This window comes from Chamaea fasciata, unplaced genomic scaffold (genome assembly GCF_029207755.1).
Source record: "Chamaea fasciata isolate MVZ Bird 193981 ecotype frontalis unplaced genomic scaffold, bChaFas1.0.hap1 SCAF_41, whole genome shotgun sequence".
NCBI classification, from domain to species: domain Eukaryota; kingdom Metazoa; phylum Chordata; class Aves; order Passeriformes; family Sylviidae; genus Chamaea; species Chamaea fasciata.
The window spans coordinates 336,188-357,591 of record NW_027094126.1 but is presented as its reverse complement, the minus strand read 5'-3'; the positions used below and the strand labels follow the sequence as shown (position 1 = coordinate 357,591).

Below are 21,404 nucleotides of genomic sequence, written 5' to 3'. Positions count from 1 at the left end.
CGGCGGCAGCCGAAAGCCGGATGATGTGTCGCCCGTTTGCTCATCTGAGGGCGGCACCGTTTGCAGTTTCACGGGGAGATGGAGATGTCCAGGCTAAGGTGGGCACGTGCAGATGGCCCAGGGGCTGGCTCGCAGCACTTGGCACCGAGTCCCCGAGTCAGCGGATGTGCCGCGCTCTGGGCTGGGCACCGACCTCCTCCAGCCTGGCCCTGGGGCTCTCCGGGACAGAACCAGCCCTCGCCAGGCCAGAGGCTGCTGGACGAGCAGGGGAAGGGGAGGCACTGCCCACCCAGCAGGGTCTGACCACTTCAGAGCCCTTGCTGGGCTCCTGCAGCTGGAACTGCCCCAGCCAAAGCCATCTCCGTCTCTTCACCTTGCAGCATGACGGAGAAGGAAGTGCCAGAGCCACCAGCTTCACCTGCTTCAGGTGGGAAACCTAAGAGCCGGGTAAGTGGGTGCCCACAGGGCAGTTTGGGTGGGTGGGGGAAGCCCCCTCTCTATCATCATCCTGCCGCAGCCCCAGGAGGCTTTGGGAGGCCTGGGGTGCCTGGTGGGACCCTGATCCAGCCGGGTGTTGGGTGGGCATTTCCCAGCTTGGCATTTCCCTGGAGTGCCCACACCCCTGAGGTGCTCAGGAAATCACAGCTTCCTCTTTTGTGGAGACTTCACGGGACTGGGAGGAGGGTCCCCATCTTCAGAGCATTCCTGGAGTCTCCTCCTGCTTGTGGAGGGGCTCTCTAGGTCGAGGCGCTGGGGCAAGGAGCCGGGCACAGGGTCTTTGCTCTCCTGCCTCCCCCACACACCATCCGTCCTCTCCGGCCCAGCAGCTGCAGAAGCTGAAGCAACTTTTCCAGCGGAAGCCCAAGGAGGAGCCGGCGCCGGAGCCTCAGCCCAACGGGGAGCTGGTCAGCCCCTCGGGGGGGACCCATCTACTACATCTACGAGGATGACGAAGAGGAGGAAGAGGAGGAAGAGCCCGAGCCCCCTCCCGAACCCGAGAAACTTGTTAATGACAAACCCCACAAGTTCAAAGATCATTACTTCAAAAAGCCCAAATTCTGTGACGTTTGTGCCCGCATGATCGTCCGTGAGTCCTGAGGGGGCTGGGGGCCATGGGGCAGGGCTGGGGGGTCACGGGTACGGCTGGGGCTGGGGGCCAGGGCTGCCCAGGGCTCTGTCCCGGCCGTTTCACAGCTGCAGTGTCACATTCCCTCTCCTTTCCACCCCCCCCACTGCCAGTCAACAACAAATTTGGCCTGAGGTGCAAGAACTGCAAAACCAACATCCACCACCACTGCCAGTCCTACGTGGAGATGCAGCGTTGCTTCGGCAAGATCGTGAGTGCCACCCCCCCCCCCCCCCCCACCTCCAGCCCCCCAGGTCGGGCACACCTCGGCCCCCGCGAGCAGGACGCAGGTGCCACCACCTCTGTCATTTCCTGGCTCTGAGGGGGACCCCGGCATCCCCTTCTCGGGGTCCCCCCAGCTCTGACAGGTGGCCCGTGGGTTCGGGGGGTGGCTGATGCTCTGATCCCCCACCCCCTCTCTCCTCCCAGCCGCCCGGGTTCCGCCGGGCGTACAGCTCCCCCCTCTACAGCGACCAGCAGTACGCCGGCACCAAGGACCAGCTCGGTAAGTCCCCGTGCTGGGCTGCCCCGTCCCCTTGCTCCCCACCCCGGGGTGTCCCAACCCCTCGTGTCCCACCCCTGACCCCCCCCCCGTCCTCACCATTCCCCTGCCCCCGCAGCGAACAGGAGCGACCCCGTGTTCGAGACGCTGCGGACGGGCGTCATCATGGCCAACAAGGAGCGCAAAAAGGGGCAGGACGACAAGAAGAACGTGAGTGTGGGGTCGGGCTCTCGCCAAATTCCTGCCGGTGCGGTGCCAGCACCCCAGTGACCCCCCACTCCGCCCCCTCTGAGAGGTCTCTCTGCCTTCCAGCCCTTGGCTGCGATGATGGACGAGGAGACAGAGGCCACGAAGCCGGTGGGGAGCAAAGCTGAGGGTGGTGAGCGCGGGGCTGAGGGTTGGGGGGCTGAGCCCATGGGACAGGGAGGGAGCCCCTGGCTGTGTTTGGGTCACCCGGGTGGGTCTGCCCTGCAGAAACAGGGTCCCCAGTTCTCTGGGGCTCTCACTGCATCTGTGTTGGCTGAGAAGACCCTCGAGAGGCACCACCAGGAGAGGTGTGACCCCCTCCTCCCGTTCCCAGGTGCCTCTGAAGGGGACAAGAAGGCTGAGAAGAGCCCAACAGACGACAAGGTACCCCTCATCCTCGCCCTGCACCCCAAAGCCTTGAGCAGAGCCCGTGGGATCTCCCTGCTGGGATCCTCAGGGCTATCTGCAGCCTGTGGGACTACAAACTCCACCGTGTCCCCCCTCAGAGCAAGAAGCCGCAGCCAGGGGGCTTCCTGCAGTCCCACTATTTCGTGGCACTTTATCGCTTCAAAGCCCTGGAGAAGGATGACCTGGACTTCCCGTGAGTTCCCAGCCTTGTCCTGGGCTCTTTCCCAAGGCTTTTGGGGTTTGGATTGATGTGGTTCCATGGATTTCCCAAGGCTGAGCTGCTCTGTGCAGGACCTGCCTGTCCCTGAGCCCAGGGGCTGCATGTGCCCCGTGCCAGATACGGGGCTGGAGGAGCCGATTCTGAAGGAAAAGAGATTTTCCTTGGGGTCTCCCATGGCTGGGGGTCCTGCCCCCCCTCAGAGATCCCTTCCTTCCCTTCCAGACCGGGGGAGAAGATCACGGTGGTCGATGACTCCAACGAGGAGTGGTGGAGGGTAAGGCCGGAGTGCTGGGAAAGCTTGTGGCACTGCAAGGGGGGCACCCAAACCTGCTATCAGCTCCCAGCCTGGCGGGGGGAAGGGTGGATCTGGGACCCCCAGATTGGCTCCAATCACCCCCACTGCCTCCTTCCAGGGGAAGATCGGTGAGAAAATCGGGTATTTCCCGCCCAACTTCATCATCCGGGTGCGGGCAGGCGAGCGGGTGCATAAAGTGACGCGTTCCTTCGTGGGCAACCGGGAGATCGGGCAGATCACGCTCAAGAAGGATCAGGTGAGATGAGACCCCCCCCCCTCCATCACCACCCAGCCCCCCCCTCCAAGCCCCCCATCTCTGTACTCCATGACCAACATCATATCCCACCACTTCCCGCCTCCCCCAGCCCCTTGGATGAGACCTATTCTGCCCCGACCCCTCCAAACCTGGGGTTCCCCCTGCTCTGGGGGGTTCCCCCTGCTCTGGGGGGGGTCCCGGGGGTCTCACCCGATCCCCTCTCGCCCGCAGATCGTGGTGCAGAAGGGAGAGGAGGTGAACGGTTACGTCAAAGTTTTCACCGGCCGCAAAGTGGGGCTGTTCCCTGTGGACTTCCTGGAGGAGATCTGAGGGGGGCTGCGGGGTGGGGACCCCTGGGATGGGGCGGAGAGACTCTGGCTGCGGGGCGGGGATGGGGACAGGGACGGAGAGAACGGCTGCAGGGCAGGGATGGGGACGGGGACACCCACGGGATGGGGACGGGGGACCCTCGGGATGGGGAATGGAAGGACCCCGGCGTTGGGATGGGGGGCCCTGGCTGCGGGACAGGTATGGGGTCAGGGAAGGGCACCCCCATTCCTGCTGCCTGCAGCAATGGGGTCCCTGGGGTGTCCCTGGGGGACTGTCGTCCTCCCCAGGACCGGGGCAGGATGGGGGGACAGGAGGTGCTCCAAGGGCTCCTCCCCCGTGGGAGGTTTTGGTGCCTCCAGAGACACTGGATGCAAGCAGGGGGCACCCCCAGACTCGCTGTGGAGCCCCCCCCCCGACAGAGTGGGGGGACACCGGGTGCTGCGGGGAGGTTCGGGGGGGGTCCTGCCCCGCTGCTCCCGGGTTTTGGCAATACATGGCTGTGCCCACCCCCGCTCTCCAGTGTGGATTTTATGGGGTGGGGCACTCTGGGGGGGGCCGGTGGTCCCCGCTCCGGGGGGGGTCACTGTGGGGGCATCGATGTCTCCTTGGGAGGTGCCACTGTTGGGGTGCCAGTGCCCGCCGTTGGGGGGGACCCCTGGGAGGGCGGCGGTGGGGGGGCTGTCACTGGTCACTGTGGGGGTGCCGGTGGCCCCCAGCGGGGTTTCAGCCGGGCACGGGCGGTGGGAGGGCATGGGGCGGAGCGCTGGCGCGGGGCCCGGCGAGGCCCGAATAGGGGCGGCGGGCGACAGGTGACGGTGCCGGGGGACAGGACGAGACCTTGGAGCGCGGCGGGGGCGGGCGCCGAGCCAGGAACAGGTGCCCGGGGCCCGTGACGTCACGGCTTCGTGACGTCAGCGGTAGCCACGGCGACGGGCGGGAGGAGTGGGCGGGGCCTGAGGAGTGGGTGTGGCCCGGCTTCCCCGGCTCCGCCGCGAGGGGGCGCTGCCGACACGCCGCGCGGCGTCGCTGTATGCAAAAATATGCAAATTAGGAGGGGAGGCAGCGGCGCCCCCTGGCGGGCGGCTCTTGGGGCAGCCCCCACCCCGGTACCGGGCACGGAATTGGGGGGAAGGGGGAGGGGAGGGGCATGCGGAGGGGTCCCCGTGTTCTCCTCCACTCCGTGGGGCCCAGCCGGGACTGCTGAGGGGTTATGGGGGGTACAGGGAACCCCGGGGGGGAGGGAAGCAGCTGTGTGACCCCCACACTGGGGGTGTCCCCCCCATTCCCAGCACCCCAAGTACCGGAGATGCTGCTCCGGGAATGATGGAAATGAGGGGGTGCGAGGTGGGGGTGAGAGGCGGGCAGTCCTCGGGACTGACCTCCCTCCCTCCTTCCTCCCCTCCCCTTCCCTCCTGTCACACAGCTTTAAATGCCGAACCATTAAAATTTTCCACCTCATTTGCGGCTCCTCACACGGTTAATTTTCCCGGGATTGTCTATTTATTTATTTGCGGAGCCCTGCGGGAGGGGGGGGGAAAGGCGGAGGGGGGGAGCAGCTGATTTGCTGCATCTGGGCGGTGGGGAGGGAAAGGGGGGGAACCACCCTGGGAAGGGGGGAGGGCTCTGGCTAATTTAACAGCTGAAGAGAACAACTTAATTAGAGTCAGCTGGAAAATTGGGTAAAACACCTTCTATCAGCCTCCCACCCCCCAGCCCCCTTCCCTGCCGGCTCCTGGTGGGATGCCAGGGTGCGATGCGTTTTGGGATGCATTTTCGGATGCATTTTGGGATGTGTTTTGGGAGGGAGAGAGAGCTGGCCCCAGCCAAGCAGCTGCCCTTCATTACAGCCAGCAGCTAATTGGATTGATCAGCAGTTAATAGGGAATTAAAAGGTGCATCCCCCTCCTCACATCGCAGCTCCCGCTGCCTCCCGGATGGATGTGAGGGGCACGCCGCGGTGGATGGGCTGAGGAGAGGGCTGGGATGGGATTTTCCACCCCCCGTATTATGGCTGCTGAGCACTTTAGGGTTTGTTTTTTTCCTCTTTTCCCGTGGTTTTCCCGTTCCTGGTGCTCCCAGCCTGGCTGTGACCTGGCTGTCCCCTCCCGCCTCGGGGACACTCGGCATCTCCCTGCTCCTCCTTAGGCGAAGGGGTTACTCCCCAACTCCCCACCCCACCCCACGGAACACACCACAGGGATTCGGCTGGAGGAGCCCCCCTGACCTCCAGATTAATCACCTCCATTTCTCTCCGCATCCCATGAAAGGTCAGGAGTCTGCGAGGCCCAGGAATTAATTGAAATCCCACCGGTCTCGTGCCAGATCCATACATCATCCCGGGGTGGCGGCTCCGGGATGCGAGGGTGGGGGCACCCCCTCCTGCACCCCCTTTCTGAGGCGCACGGAGGACAGGGAGCAGCAGATGCAGCGCTTGGAGCTGGTTCTCCATCTCCAGGCAGGGAAATAAATGGATTAAAGTAAACTAAAGCGTCTGCGCTCCCCACCTGCCCCCCCGCCCCCCCCCCCCCCCCCCCCGGGCCATAAATCAGCATAAATGCAATTTCCATATTCATGGTATTTATCCAATAACTGTCCTGTCCCAGATTAAACGCGCCCCGGGGAGCACCGGGGCTCCTTATCTGTGCCCGGAGCTCCCGGGGAGGGGCGGCTCTGCCGGGGGCTGGGGTGGGGGGGGGGGGGGTTCTGCCTCCTCATCCTCTTCCTGAGGGACTGGAGAGGGGTGGGATCCTCTCCTCATCCTCTTCTTTAGGGACTGGAGCGAGGAGAGTGGGGGGGGGGGGGGGGGTTTGCTCCTCATCCTCCTCCACCGCTCGCGGCTCCGCCGGGCTCTGGAAAAGGAGCTCGGAGTGGGGGGGCCCAAGGCTCGGCAGGGCTCCTGTCCCGCTCCCTTTCCCTTTCCCCCCTGTACTTTCCGTTCCTTTCTCCTCTCTCCTTCCTCTTCCTCTCCTCCAGGTGCTGCCGGGGGAGCCTCGGGATCCCCACAGACCCTCTGCGCCCCCCCACCCCACTCCCAAGGCGGGCAGGGAGAGGATCCGATCGCGCTCCGGCCCCCGGGGGGGGGCACACACGGACCTCCCCAGCCGGCTCCGAGGGCAGGGGCGGGGGTTGGGGTGCCCCCCCTGGGGTCCCCACTGCCTGTGCCGTGGCTGGGGACACACACGCCACGTCTCCCACTGTGACAGCTCCTTGTCAGCCCTAATGACCCGAGTCCGGCAGGGCCCCGGGGCTCGGAGCTCGTTACGGGGGATTTAATGAGGGCAGGAGCAGCCACCGCCGCTGGCTGTTTGCCACGGGCGGTCCCCTCCACGGCACGGCAGAGAGTCCCTCCGAGCCCCCCGAAAACTCCTACAGCTCTCCCCAGCACCTCAGTGCCCCTCACAACCCCCTGAAGCCCCCCACAGACCTCACAGACCCCCACAATCCTCCCCAAAGCCCCTTCTCTCTGTCCCCGGCTGATTTAGGGAGATGGGGCAGTGCCCCCCCTGCCCCTCTCAGGCTGCTCCAGGGCCTGGGTGGGGGGACAGAGGAGTTCGGGGGTTCTTGGGCTGTGCGTTAGGGGTGAGGGGCATCAGGAAAGGCAGATTTTGGGGGGCATCAGAGCCTCTCACACTCGTGCACAGCTTCTCACATCCCCTCAGAACATCCCCCCTCAGATTTGGGGGCTGCAGACAGGGCTGGGGGGTGCCGGTGTTGGGGTCTGGGCCAGCCGGGCTGTACCCCAAATCCTGGGCACCGCTCTCGGCGGTGCCAGGGCTGCGGGGTCTTCAGGTGCGCCAGCCCTTTTTTTGGGGGACCAGTTCTGAGCCTGGGGGGGGGGTCCCGTCTGCAGCACCTCTGTTCTGAGGCAGCCGCATCTTTCCTGGCTCCACAACAACCTGCGCAAGCAGGAGCCCGCGGGCAGCGGGGATTAGTTAAATATTTGGCAAAGAAGGAGGCGAAAGCAGAATCTGAAAAAAATGGGGGGGGGGGGGGGGGGGAGGGAGGGAATGCGCTGTCACCCCACCCCGCTGCAGAGCGGGGCACACCCAGGCACCCAGGGGTGGTCGCACCCTGCCGGGACCCCCGCGCAGGGCAGCACAGACCCCACCCCTGCATTCCAAGGCGGGTGGTAGAGAGGGGCTCCCGAGGACCCACCCCCCCCAGCCCCTGCTGTGCTTTCAGCCCTGGATCCCTGACAGGCCGAGGTTTTTGGGTGGTGAGCCCCCCCCTTTGTCTCGCTGGCACCCCTGTGTGCCTGCAGTGGTCCGGTGATGCCCCCTCGGGCGCTCCTCGAGGCAGGGACGAGCTTTGGGGCAGCTCTGGCTCCTGGGGAGCAGGGAGGAGACCTGGGGAGGGTCCTGAGGATGGACAGAGCATCTGGATCAATCCCTGCCTTCCTGCTGCCCCCGCTCCCGGCTCTTGACCCCCCCAAATCCATCGGGATCCATCCTCCCAAATCCTTGACGGAGGATGAACCCCCCAAAGCCTGGCTGGGGCGCACGGCCGCCGCAGCCTCTGTCCCCACAGCCCCTGTGAGGTGAACTAAATCCATCCTAATTAGCGCTGATTTGCATGGGGAAATGAAAATTAATCTAGCTTGGCTTTATTGGAATTAGCGATTCCAGTTGGGCACATCAGGCAGTGGCAGACGTCTGGAGGGGCTGGCCCCCCCTCCTCTCCCCCTCCAGCCTGGTTTGGGGTCCCTCGGTGGTGACACCAGAATGCTGGGGAGCATCCATGGGGTGGGCTCAGGTGCCTGGATTGGGCTCAGCGCACCCCACACCCTCTCCCAGTACCCCCAGTTGTGGGATAGAGCAAAAAGCCCCTTTTCCCCCAGATGTCACATCCCACAGGTGGTTCTGGGGGGTGGGGGGAAAGCCAAGAGCAGGGGTGACACCACTGCTGGGGTGGGGGACGCTGCAGGGACCCGGCGTGTCAAACTTGGGGTGGGGGGTGTCACGTTGATCCCTGGATTTCCACACCTGTACGTCCCTGCCCTGTTATTCCCGGGCATCTCCACAGGCGTGTTGGCACGCGTGTGCCCAGCTCAGTGCCCTGCGCTCGCCGTGCAGGAGCAGATTCCCGTTCCCATTCCCGTTCCCATTCCGGAGGCGGCGGCCGCAGCGGGGTGAGCCCCGGCCGTGCCCCCTTCGGAGCCCTCTGGCCCCGGCTGCCTCCCAGCGCCCGGAGGGTGGCACCGCTGCTCATTGTTATGGGGGCCGTGATGCTGAATTCTCATCCCGCTCATTAAAAATTAACGAGGAGAAAACAGCTGGGCAGGAGCTCGGTCCGCCGGGGGGGGGGGGGGGGTGGAGGTGGCACGGTGTGACAGACTGGGGGAGGGGGGGGGCACTACACAGATCCCCTTGGTGTGCCCCTCCAGCCCCAAACCGGCCACATCCCTTTGGGACGGGGTCTTCACACCGCAGGAGGATCCAGTCCTTGGGCAGGTTGTCCCCGTGCCCCACCACCACCTCGGGGGCACATCTGGCTGTGTCCCCGTGCCCCATCACCACCTCGGGGGCACATCTGGCTGTGTCCCCGTGCCCCATCACCACCTCGGGGGCACATCTGGCTGTGTCCCCGTGCCCCATCACCACCTCGGGGACGCTTCTGCCTGCCTGACCCCCCGAGCTGCCCCTCGGGATTTCATCCCGGCTGACAGGAGCGAGACCTGCAGCTCCTGCGGCTGCATTTGCAAGTCAACCAGGAGCTGAAGGACCGGTGGCGGCGCTGGCAGGGGCCACCTGTCCTGTCTACCAGGGGACAGGGACGGGGACGGCCAGGGGAGGGGTGCGAGGATGGGGCGAGCCCCGGTGCGGGGGGATGGGGCTGTTCCCCCCCCCTCCCGTGTTTTCCCTGGCTGAGGGGGAGGGGTTCGCTTGTCTGGGGGGCTGTTTCCCCCATCCGCGCAGGCTGTAAACACTCAATTAGGCGAGAGCCGCGGTCCTGCCTTCCCTGTCGCTGCGGGTAATTATGTCGGTTTTTCGGTGTCAGGCGCGGCGGGGAAGCACGATTCCAGCTAATTGGAGCAGCAATCCCAGCCCAGACCCTTCCGCAGCTGCTGGTGCCGCTGCTTGACAGCGGCCCGGACCCCCCTCCCGGCCCCCCCCCCCGCCCCGGATCGGCGCCCGCAGGATGCGTGGAGCCGCCTGGCCCCCGGATCCAACCCTCTCCCTGGTTTCCACGTGTTCCCTGGATTCCATCTTCCCGGTGGGTCCCACCTGTACCCCCGGATCCAACCCATCCCCTGGATCCCATTCGCCTCTGGATTCCACCCACCTCCTGGATCCAGCTCTCTTCCTGGAGCCCACCTGGCCCCTGCATCCAACTCTCCCCCTGGATCCCACCCTCCCCTGGGTTCCACTTGTCCCGTGGATTCCACCTCGATCCCACTCTCCCCCCCATCGGTGCTGCGGGCCTGGCTGAAATACCTGCTGGGTGCTGTCCTCTGCTCTGCTCCGTGATGGGCTTGGATCCCCCACCCCAGGAGGATTTTTCCGGGATCCTTTTGGGCTCCCCAGTCCCCCCAGATACCTCTGGGGGCTGAGCACACCTGGCAGCTGAGGCTGGGGAGCCTTTGAGGATCCAGGGAAGGAGCTGCAGGGAGAAGGGAACTGCCCATCAGGGTGGGCCCTGCCAGAAGTGGGGTCTGTGGGGGAACCCGGGATTTGGGGGTGGGGGAGGACCCGCTGCCGCCCATCCCGGGGGAGCCGCACCGGGAGCTCAGCGTCTGCCATTGATTTCTTATTATGGAGTTCAGGAAGAAAAATGAGGCGCTGGGGCTGCGGAGCCGCCACTGTGATTTGTTGCCTTCTTCGCGTGTCCTGGCGGGGATGGGAATTGATTTTGGAGGCTCTGGAATCAGTCAGCAGGGCTGGGGCGGGGGAAATGTGGGGGCTGGAGAGGGGACGGGTGCTGGGGGCTCAGCACGGCCCCCAGGATGTGGGAGATGGGACCTCCCGGACCTGCTCGTGGTGGTCCTCACGCTGTGCTGGGGGTGACAGCTTCCATGGAGGGGGAGTTGGTCCCTTTGTTGTTGGGGTCCCTGCCCTGGTACTGGGGGTCCTGGGGCTGCTCTGGGACCAGAATGGCTCATGGGGGGCTGGGGCTGCAGGAAGTTTCCTGTCCCTGCACCAGCTGCAGGAGCAGGAGGAGAATAAAAAGAAGGACTGAAGGAGAAGGAGCAGCAGGAGAATGAGAAGGAGAAGAAGGAGAAGGAGAAGGAGAAGAAGGGCACGGGTCCAGCCGCGTCCCACGCTGCCGGGTGCCCCCGCAGCCCCTTCCCGGTCCCGGTCCGGTGCCGGTGCCCCCGGGCCGAGCCCCGCCGCCACCACCAGAGGGCACCACCGGCCTCCCGCAGGCCCCGGGGCGGCTCCGCGCGGCACCGGGCGGGACCGGGCCGAGACCCCGCGGGGGCGGCGCCGCCCCGTGCACGGCTGTCCCCGCCGTGCTGTGTCCCCTCCGGGCGTGTGTCCCCTCCAAGCGTGTGTCCCCGCCGTGCGTGTGTCTGAGGCAGGTGTGCGTGTCCCCACCTGTGCACTCGTGTCTCAGCGTGTGCACGTGTCTGATCTCTGTGCAGGTGTGTCTGGTGTGTTCACGCGTGTCCCAGGTGTGTCTGTGTCCCATCCATGTGTGTCCGTGTCTGTCGCATGTTCATGTCCCAACTGTTTGTGTCTGATGTGTGTTAGCCTGTGCATGCATGTCCCAGCCGTGAGTGTCCATGTCCCAGACGTGTTCCAGCCTGTGTCCCTGCCATGTTATCCATGTCCCAGCTCTGTGTGTGTGTCCCAGTGAGGTGTGTCCATGTTCCTGCTGTGTGTCTGTGTCTGTCCCTGCCATGTGTCCATGTCCCAGCTGTGTGTGTCCATGTCCCTGCCATGTGTGTCCCCATGTCCCTGCCATGTGTGTCCTCATGTCCCTGCCGTGTGTCCATGTCTTTGCTGTGTGTCCATGTCTGTTCCCTGCCATGTGTCCATGTCCAGCCATGTGTGTCCATGTCCCAGCCATGTGTGTCCATGTCCCTGCCCTATGTCCATATCCCTGCTGTGTGTCCACTTCTGTGTCCCTGCCATGCATGTCCCCATGTCCCTGCTGTGTGTCCATGTCTGTTCCCTGCCATGTGTCCACGTCCCAGCCATGTGAGTCCGTGCCCCAGCCGTGTCCCAGCCATGTGCAGCCGTGTGCTGCTCTCCGGCCCCACCGGTGTCTTTGTCACGATGAAGGACGAGGCCATTCTGTTTATTAAATTGTAGCGTGGCGCGGCGCAGCCCTCGGAGCCGCTGACCCCGGTTATTTATAACGCGGGCGGGGAAATCGTAGCTCCGGGCTGGGGCTTTTCTGTGGAGAATTATGGCAAAGAGAATCGATAGTGCGGGCTGGGCCCGAGGTGGTGGGGAATTGTGGGGTCAGTTCCAGGAATCGCTTCACTGCCACAGCTGAGCTGAACACCACCGTGGCTCCCCAGGACCACCCCCAGCTCCCCAGGATCTCCCCAAAACCTCCTCGGCAGCTGGGGAGAGGCTTTTGCAGCAACACTGGGGTGTGGGGGACTCAGGGTCTGGGGAAGCCAGAGTTTGGGAGAACAATGGTCTGTGCATGTCAAGGTTTGGGGGTATCAAGGTCTGGGGGAGTCAGCCTTGGGGGTGTCAGGATCTGGGGGTGTTGGTGTTTGGGGTATCAAAGTCTGGAGGGTGTCAGGATCTGGGGGTGTTGGTGTTTGGGGGTATCAAGGTCTGGGGGAGTGTCGGGATCTGGGGGTGTTGGTGTTTGGGGTATCAAGGTCTGGGGGAGTCAGCCTGGGGGGTGTCAGGATCTGGGGGTGTTGGTGTTTGGGGTATCAAGGTCTGGAGGGTGTCAGGATCTGGGGGTGTTGGTGTTTGGGGGTATCAAGGTCTGGAGGAGGCAGAGTCTTGGGGTTTCAGGGTCTGGGGGTGTCTGGATCTGGGGGTGATCCCCCACCCCGCCGCGGCTGCGGGTCGGAGCTGGGCTCTCCTGATGCTCCTCCTGCCGGCTCCCGTGATTAATGTGAGGAATTAGGTCGATAATGGCTCTTAAATGACGGTGCCAGTTGCAGGCGCCGCGCCCCGATGGGTGATGGATGGTGCCGGGCCCTGGGTGGGCGCGATCAGGGTGGGAGCGAGGAAGGGGCTGTGATGTCATGGGCATCTGTGACGTCAGGGGGCAGGTGTGATGTCACACGTTGTCTCAGCCCTGCCGACCCCAGGCAGGCGGATCTGGTAGGGTCGGGGCTGCTCCCCCACTATCGGGCTGTGCAAATCATCACGACGTGTTGCGATAGGGCTGCTGTGTGACGCCCATTCGTGTCCCTCGGGAGTCCCAGAAGGCAGCATGGGATGCCCGGGATCCAGCCCCTGCTCCACAGGGCAGATCCCAGAGATCAGCTCTGTGGGGTTATGGAATCCATCCCATTAATTCTCCATTTAATTATCGGCTGTTTGTTTATTGTTTGTTTGCTTTAGTCGGGATGAATTTTTTATGCCGGTTTCCATCGCGCCAAGCCAAAATCCCACGGGATCTATGGCTCGGCAGGGAGTGGAACCAGATCAAGGGAAAGGGCCTGTGAGAAGCGAGAGGTGACCCTGTGTCACATGGGGACACATCCAAAGGTTGTGGGAGGGCCAGGGGTGCCGGGGGCGCTGGGGATTGTCCCCAGGGATTTAGGGATTGGGAGGGCTCTGGAGGGGTTGTGACTTTGTCCCATGGGATGCGTGGAGCTGGGAGGGGACGGGAGGCCTTGGACTCGTTCCATGTGGATCAGGAGGGATCTGGAAAGGCAGGAACTTGTCCTGAGGATTGGGTGGGATCCTGACTGTATGGATTGGGAGGGATCTGGGGGAGCTGGAACTTCACCCAAGGGTTGTGCAGATCGAGAAAGGTCTGGGTCAGCTGTGAACTTGTTCCATGGACCATGTGCAGGAGCGTTCTGGGGCGGTTGTGACCTTGTCCCATGGGGTGTGCGGAGCTGGGATGGGAACAGGGCGGCTGTGGATTTATCCCATGGGGTGTGCAGATCAGGAAAGGTCTGGGAGGGCTCTGTGAACTTCATCCGTGGATTGTGCCTGGGAGGGGTTTAGGGAGGGGCTGTGCATTTGATCCATGAAATGTGTGGATTGGGGTCTGGGTCTGGTGGGGCTGTGGGTTTGATCCATGAAATGTGTGGATTGGGGTCTGGGTCTGGTGGGGCTGTGGGTTTGATCCATGAAATGTGTGGATTGGGGTCTGGGTCTGGTGGGGCTGTGCATTTGATCCACGAAATGTGTGGATCAGGAGGGGTCTGGGGGGGCTGTGAGCTTTTCCCATTGGATGTGTGGATCTGGAGGGAGCTGGGGGGGGCTCTGTGGGGTGGGGGAGGCTCAGCTCCGAGGCCGGCAGCCAGAGGAAGCGTGTGCTCAGGTGCAGGCACGTTCATCCCGAGCCGCAGCATCTCCCATTAATGAAGCACTTCATCACAGCGCCGTGCCAGGGGGGGCACCCAATTCCAGGTGATAAATTCCCGGCGACGGCCCTCGCTCGCTCGCAGCAGCCGTGATTCTCCTTCATCTTGAATAATATTTTTGGAGCGGGTTGTAAAATAACCCAACGCAGCAGCTGCCAGCAGAGCCGCGGGCTCCAAACCCCCCACCCCCGGCGCCCCCCCCCGGACCCCCCCCCCCCCCCGGCCCCCTCGGCCCCCCCCAGCCCCTGCGCTGGTGCTGGTGCGATGTCACCTCCGTGTGTGTCTCACGTGTGCGACCATATGGATGCCGAGCAGGTGTGTCTGTGGCCGTGCACGTGCATGTGCGGGTCCGTGGCCGTGCACGTGTGCGTGTGCAGGGACGTGCAGCTGCACTGCAGGGCCCCGGGGTGCCCCCCACCCCAGACCCTCGGGGTGCCCCCCAGGATCCTGGTTGGATCCCCGATTTTTTGTGGGTCCCTCTCATCTCACCCAGATCTCTCAAATCCTCCCTTGAGTCTCTGAATTTTGGGCTGAGGAGCCCCCCAGACCTTTAGGTGCACCCCTGGATCCCTGAATTTTGTAGTGGTGGTCTGCCCAGAACCCTAGACCCTCCCCTGAACTCCTGAATTTTGGGCTGAGGGTCCCACCCACACCCCTGTGCGCCCCATCCCAGACAGCTGGGTTCCCCTGGACCCCGGAATTTTGGGGTAAGGGTCATCCCCAGACCCCTGGCCCTACCTTAAGACAGCTGTGTGCCCCCATCCTGGACACCTGAGTTCCTTCCAGACCACTGAATTTCGGGGTGAGGGTTCCCTCCCAGACCCCTGGGTCCCCTGGGTGAGTTCCCTTGCGTTGGATGGGTAGGCCAGAGCTCCCTGGTGTGGGTGGTGGAGCTGCCCAGATGTGCACATCTGTGTAGCACACACATGTTCCCACGTGTTCACACATCCTGGGTTTGGCTGCTGTGATTCCTTTCTTTCTGGGAAGGATTCGTGTGTTCTTGCCCCAGAATGCTGACCCCCAACTTCACGTGTGCCAGGCTGGAGGAGAAGCTCTGGTGGCACCTCTGTGCTGGTGGTTATGGGGTCACCTTCGGGGATGCGTGGGGCCCACCTTGGAGCCCCCCCCAGCTCCCCCTCACGGCTGCTCCCGAGGGCTCCTGGCACCCCAAAGGAACAGGGAAGCACCGCACGGAATTAAACTCTTAATTACAGTCATTAATGAGCGTGGAGGCAGCTGGGCTCCGTGGGCAGGGAATCCCACAGCGTGCCAGGGGAGCTCCTGCAGGGAATGGGGGCCCAGGGGTGCAGGGTGTCCCAAAGCAAAGCTGGGAGTGACAGGACCAGGATTCCCCAGACCCTCTGGACCCGGTGCTGGGTCGTCATCCCACCACTTACACAGGTGTCCCAGTGCACACACCCCACGGATCCCTCATGCCCCCCCCGTACCCACCCCATGCCCCCCTGGCCGCCCCGGGCAGAAGAAGGTGATGAAGGACACGCGGGCCGTGCCCAGGGCAGGATGCTCCATCTCGGGGAGTGGCACTTAATCAATCACATCTCAAATCTCTAATTATATCACCCCAGGGCCTTGGATGTGCCTCAGCCTTCTCCTGTATCCGTGGACTCCCGAGAAATTCCTCCCCTTTTGTCCCTTAGGCTTGGCTGGAAGTGGAAAGGGTGGGTGGCACCGTGGTGGGGGGACAGGGGAGCATCCCGGGGTGACTCCAAGGACCCCCAAAGTGCGGGCTCACGGCTCACGGGCATGGCTGTGCTGGCACTCTCTGCTGCCATAGCATGACCAGCCCCCTCCTCACCGAGGTTGGGGGTCCCCATCCCTGCCGGGTCCATCCTCTGGCCGCCCGCTCCATCCCTCTCGCCGTCCTTTGTTGGGTACTAATAGCCGGTTTCCATATGCACGGCAGCATCTGTTCCTGCCAGGGAGATTTGCATCGCTAAATGTAAATTGGGTGTTCTATCATTTATCATAAACGGGAGGGCGGGGGGTGTGGGGTGTGGGGTGTGGGGGGGCGCGGAGGGGGGCGGCGAACCCGGGCCAAGTTGTCATCGGGAATCACACGGCTCATCCTTCACCCCGGCACCAAAGTGCGGAGCCACCTGTGATGGGACTGGCCCCGCGTGGGGAGGGACCCCGAGGCCGTGTGGGGACATCGGGGTCCGCACCCAGCGCTCACCAGTCCCCGAGACATCAGGGTCACCCCTGAGGTGAGGGGGTGAGGCTGGAAGGAGCGGAGGGCGCCTGGGCTAAGGATCTGGTCCCCAGCTTCCCTCTCCCTCCCCTCTGGCCATGTCCCCGGGCCGGGATGTCCCGACCCGCCCCGTCCCTCCCAGCCCGGCCGCAGACGCCTCCCTCGCCTCCTGCCCACCCCTCCATCCTCGGTCGGACCTCGGAACCCGCCGCCACCGCCGGACCGATCCCACCCTGGCCATGAAGGGTCCCCTGCGTGGAGGAATGTTCTCCCGGCATGTCAAACGCCACCCCGGAGTGAGTCACTTAGCCCCCCTTTCCTCCAGAGACCCCTCCCCATCCCTCCCCTGCCCTCTCCCCCTCCTCACAAGGACCCCGCGCAGCCCCCATCCCTCAGGCTTGTCCTTGCCCATCTCTCACCACGTGCCTGGAGCTCCTGGGCTTCCTCGCATCCTTCTCCCTCCATCCCATCATCCCACTCCCCATTCCTCCTGTTCTGTGTCCTTCATCATCCTCCTCTTCCTCCCGCTCCCCAAAACCCTCCCCAGCCCCCCCAGCCCCGCGTTGTTCCGGCTTCCCCTTCCCCCTGCCCTCCCGCTCTCACAGCACCCTCTGGGTGAGCCAGGGGTCCCGAGGCTCCCATCCCTCCTCCACCAAGGAAAGGTGAGACCACCCTGTGCTTCCCAGCCCCTTCCCTACATCCAGTGCTGGCGAGGGGCCGGGGCTCCTTCACCGAGCCTGGCTGGGGAACCCCAACAGGCAGCTGGTGGGTGAGGGGACCCTCCCCGTGTCCCCCGGTCTGGGGACATCTTTGTCAGGGCGGATGGAAATGAAGCCCCCTCCCCACTCACCTCAGCAGCCCCAGATCTGTCCCTGTCAGCCCTCAAAATGTCAAGCTGAAGGGTTTGGGTAAAAAATGCCTCAACCCCGGGGCTGGGCACTGCCGGGGGGCTGGCAGCACCGTGGGCACAGGCAGTTGAGACCCCCAGGGTGCTTCCCACCATTCTCTTTGGATGGGCAGCACAGGCCGAGGCTCCTGCGTGATCCTCAATGCAGAATTAGGAGATTTGGAGTGTTTCCGTTCCTGCCACGGTTTCCTCAGCTGAGGAAAGGGAAACATAGAAGACCCCAAACTAGAGCCGTAAAGGCACGGGGGGTCCTGGGTGCTTGTACACAGCAGGCCTGCTGCTGGCAGAGGTTGTTGGGGCAATTTTTTGTGGTGTCACCCGCTCAATCCAGCCAGCCAGCCAGCCAGCCAGCCAGCCAGCCAGCCAGCCCACGCGTTCAGCCGCGGCGCTGCCGGGCAGGTGTAGCCGCGCTTTCACCCGGCAATGGATCCTCGGCCGCAGCGTGCCCGGCTGCCTGGCAGTGATGGATGTCCCAGGCACGCCGGGCAGCACCGCGGCCGTGAGGCACAGCAGCGCTGGCAGGACCAGGACCCGCCGGCACGGCTCGGTGGGCACCGAGCGGGCAGAGCCTGGCACGGGGTGGGGGGGCCCCACCGCCCACGCTCCCCGTGCCTGGGGGGAAATCGGGCTCCACCGCTGGCACCTGCGGCTTGGCAAGCCTTCTCCTGCCCCTAATTCTTCCCAGCCATTAATTACCCAGACGGTGTCGGCAGCAGATGGTGAGACGGCCCCGCTGCCCCGAATCCTCTCCAGCAGCCACAGCAAATTCCCGGCGCTGCGGCGGGTTCTTGATTCGCCAAGCGCTTGGGCAGCGGCTGCTGCCAGCTCCTGCCGGCTCTCGGTGCCAAGGACCATCATCCGCTGATGGCCCCGACCTCCCGGATGGGCGCTGGCATCTGCCGGGCGCTCCATCATTCCAGCCTGCTTTGGGCACGGCACTGCCGAGCAGGAGCTGGGCTATACTGGGAGCACTGGGAGAGGACGGGGTGGGGGTCCTGCAGGGAGCAAAGGCTGGGCAGCGGGGACACATCTGTGTTTCCCCCCCTTCCCCGTGCATGGATGTGAGAACAGATGGGTTGGACCGACCCTTTCCATCGTATTTTCCAGTCGTGCCCCCCCCTGCCCAGTGTCATCCCAGCGGGGAAACTGAGTCATGGACCCCCCACCCCCCCACCCCCCCCCCAGTTCGGGGGCGCTTTCTCCGAGCTGCGGCTGCCGAGCAGAGCTGCGAGTGGAGCCAGGTGCTGGCGATGCAGCTCGGCGCGGATCTGTCGGCACCGCTCCCGTTAATGGGCAGGACGCGGCTCCCTCCCAGGGGCACGGGCTGGCGCCGCTCTCATTACGCTCCCCGCGTCCTCCCCGGCGCGGGGGCCGCGGTAATTTGGGGGAGGTCAAAGCCGCCTCGGCTCGGCTCCGATTGAGGCCGCGTCGCTCCGGGCACTGGGGGATTGGCAGCGTGATCGGAGATGAGGAGATGGAGCCAAGGTGCGATGGGAGCCACCGTAGGCACCGAGCGGGGGGTGAGGGGACATGCTCGCAGGATGGATGTGGCGGGGCTGGGGTCACTGAGTGCCCCCCAGGACCTGCTCTGGGTCCCCGGCTGCTCAGCCCCAGCGTGTCCCAGTCCATCCCAGTAAGATGAACAGAGCCTCGTCTTGTGCTCCATCAGGAGATGGTGCAGAGGTGATGCAGAACCTGGGGGGCTGTGGGGGTGACAGGGACCTTGTCTGGGATCACAGCATGGCTTGGGGACAAACCTTGCCCCGGGTCAAGGACCTCAGGGAGGAACCATGAACCAAGGCTCAGCCCTGAGCGGAGTCACTGGGAGCACTGGGAATGCTGGAAACTGAATGCTCAGCACCAAATCCTTCCATAGAAACCATAAGCTGAGGTTCACTCTGACCAGGGGCACTGGAAACACGGGGAATGCTGGGAATGGGGTGCCCAGGACCAAATCTTTCAGGGAGGAGCCCTGAACTGAGGCTCAGCCCTGAACGGAGTCACTGGGAGCACTGGGAATGGGGTCCCCAGGTCCTCAGCAGCGCCAGCGCTGGGCAGCCACAGGCAAAGGGGAAGCGATTTCTCATTCCAAATCCAATTCCTCTCCAACACGAGCCGATTTTTCTCTCCCTCTTTTAATTCAGTCACTCAAGCTGACAGCTACACTGTGTACCGCAGCCCGGCTACAGGATTGCTCTGCCATATTCCCCCTGTAAATCTCCCGGCGTGTCAGCTCTCCCTTTCACTCTCCAGTCCGCCTGATAAATATTCATTTTATTGGGGTATTTTTCATTTCTCTCTCTCTCTCTCTCTCTCTCTCTCTGCAGCTCGTTCCCCTCATTGGCTTCATCAGTGTGGGCCTGGGCAGCGCAGTCCTGTACCTGCTGAGGCTGGCACTGTACAGCCCAGACGTCAGGTACGGCTTGAGGTGCCCTGGGCACCCCCAGGGCACCCCCTGGGCTCTCCCCCCACACCCCCAGAGCATGGGGGGCTCGGCCCAGCTGTGGTGGCAGGTGCTGGGCTGCCCAGACACAACTTCATGGTGAATGATGGGGGGAAAATGTGGGTCCGGAGGTGGCCAGAGGACAGGAGGGAAGTTGGGGGGTTGTATCCCCCTCTCCTTGATTTGGGGGGATGGGAGAAGGGCCCCTCCAGCCCTCTCAGGCAGGTAAGAGCTGAATGTGGCTGATGGGCAAGGGTGTGGGGAGGGTGGGATTGAGGGGAATAGGAAATGGTGGGAGGGATGGTTGGAGGAAGGGAGGGAGGGAGGGAGGGAGGGAGGGGGAGAGGGACAGACAAAACCAGCAGGGAGGGATGAGCAGAGGGAGAGGTGTGAGGATGGATGGGTGTGGGGAGGGTGGGATGGTCAGAGAAGGGGTGGGGGGAGGGAGGGAGGAATGGACAAAACCAGTGGGGAAGAATGAGCGAAGAGCGAGGTGTGAGGATGGATGGATGGATGGATGGATGGATGGATGGATGGATGGAAAAAGGGCTGTGCAATCACAAAGGATGGATGGGCAGGACAACTTCACGTCCTGGGGTGACCAGGCTGGTTTTGCCATGTCCCCACAGCCCCCCCACTGCCCCGCACCTCATTTGTAATTGCTTGCTCCGGGGAAAACCACTCATGGATTTAATCTGGCACCAGATGAGCCCAGCTCCACAATTAGCAGATCCAGACACCTTGGCTCGGAGGGTGGGAGTGCAGCGGGGGGGGTGTTTGGGTGGGAAAAACAGCCCCCCCCCATCCCCCAAACACATTAATGCCATTAAATAACACCAGGGGGGTTGTGTTTACAGCACGGCCCCCCCTCCATCCCCCAACACACACACACAAACATCTTCCCAGATGGAAAATTCTGCTCGTGGCCAGCACCAGCGGATGGAGGGGACGGAAGAAGAGGGGGGGCAACATGAGCTGCTCTCTCCAGGGACCCCATCCCACGGCTCCACTGGCCTCCCATAGCCCCTCCCAGGACAGGACGGGACGTGTCCAGTTTGGGAAGGCTCCAAGGAGAACTGGGGGTGGTGGTGTTGGGGCTGGGGGCACGTTGGGGGGTTACAGTGGGGTGGGGGGGGTGGTCTTTCTCCCCCACTCCTTACAGGTGCTGATGTCCCTGTCACCCCTCACAGCTGGGACCGGAAGAATAATCCTGAACCCTGGAATAAGCTGAGCCCCACAGACCAGTATAAAGTGAGCACTGGGTGAACTGGCGGGGGGCTGGCAGTCTGGGGGGAGGCAGCCGCATTTAGAGCAAAACTGCATTTTTCTCAGGAAGGGGAAATGGGGATCAGTTCTGGAGCAGAGCCCCCCCAAATCCTTGTGCTCAAATTCGGGGAGGGGGCACTGTGTGCCACCAAGGCCAGGCTGCAGTGACACTGGACAGGGAGGCCACGACCCCCCCTGACCTCCATCCCTTCTCCAGTTTCTGGCAGTTTCCACTGACTACAAGAACCTCAAGAAGGACCGTCCCAGCTTCTGAATCACTTCTGGGACGTGCCGGGGTGAAAGGGGGAGCCCCCCCGCCCCCTCGTAGCCCCCCCAGCTCCACCACAGCCACCACACAGAGGTCCCACTGCTTCCCCAGCACCCCCAAACCGCGTGGTCGTGTCCCACCCCCCAATAAACCACAGGCCTGAGGGTGCCCTCACCTCGTGCCTGCATTAAACTCGTAGCACAGGAATAAATTATGGAGGGGGGGGGGGGGAAGGCAGCAAATTGGATTCTTTATGGTTTCCCAGAGCCATTAAAGCAGGAGATGTTATAACCACCCCACCACCCCCCCCCCCGGGAGGGCTGGGGCAGGGGGGGCTCACATCCCGTTGGAAGCAGGACAAGCCCTCGGGTGCTGTGTTTCCGTTCTCTCACGCTCCAGGGTCCCCTCCCTGGCTCCTCTGGAGAGGGAAAGAGCTGGGAGGGGTGGAGGGGTCACACCCACACGTGTG

The 21,404-nt window shown here is 63.6% G+C and overlaps 2 protein-coding genes across 2 annotated transcripts; both read left to right on the top strand.

Annotated features, from left to right (window-relative positions):
- The first annotated feature begins 54 nt into the window (after positions 1-54).
- On the top strand, positions 55-3,384 carry STAC3 (SH3 and cysteine rich domain 3). The gene is given in 13 exon segments (XM_066207493.1): positions 55-98; positions 381-447; positions 825-917; positions 919-1,087; positions 1,240-1,337; positions 1,556-1,631; positions 1,747-1,838; positions 1,941-2,007; positions 2,209-2,258; positions 2,381-2,475; positions 2,725-2,776; positions 2,916-3,053; positions 3,285-3,384. Coding segments are annotated over 13 exon segments (1,116 nt in total). The 5' UTR covers positions 55-78; the 3' UTR covers position 3,384.
- A 12,730-nt stretch (positions 3,385-16,114) lies between these two features.
- Positions 16,115-21,109, top strand: NDUFA4L2 (NDUFA4 mitochondrial complex associated like 2). Its single transcript, XM_066207534.1, has 4 exons — positions 16,115-16,347; positions 19,286-19,374; positions 20,592-20,652; positions 20,885-21,109. Exons 1-4 carry the CDS (start codon positions 16,150-16,152, stop codon positions 20,939-20,941), a joined length of 405 nt encoding a protein of 134 aa, XP_066063631.1. The 5' UTR covers positions 16,115-16,149; the 3' UTR covers positions 20,942-21,109.
- Positions 21,110-21,404: the final 295 nt, after the last annotated feature.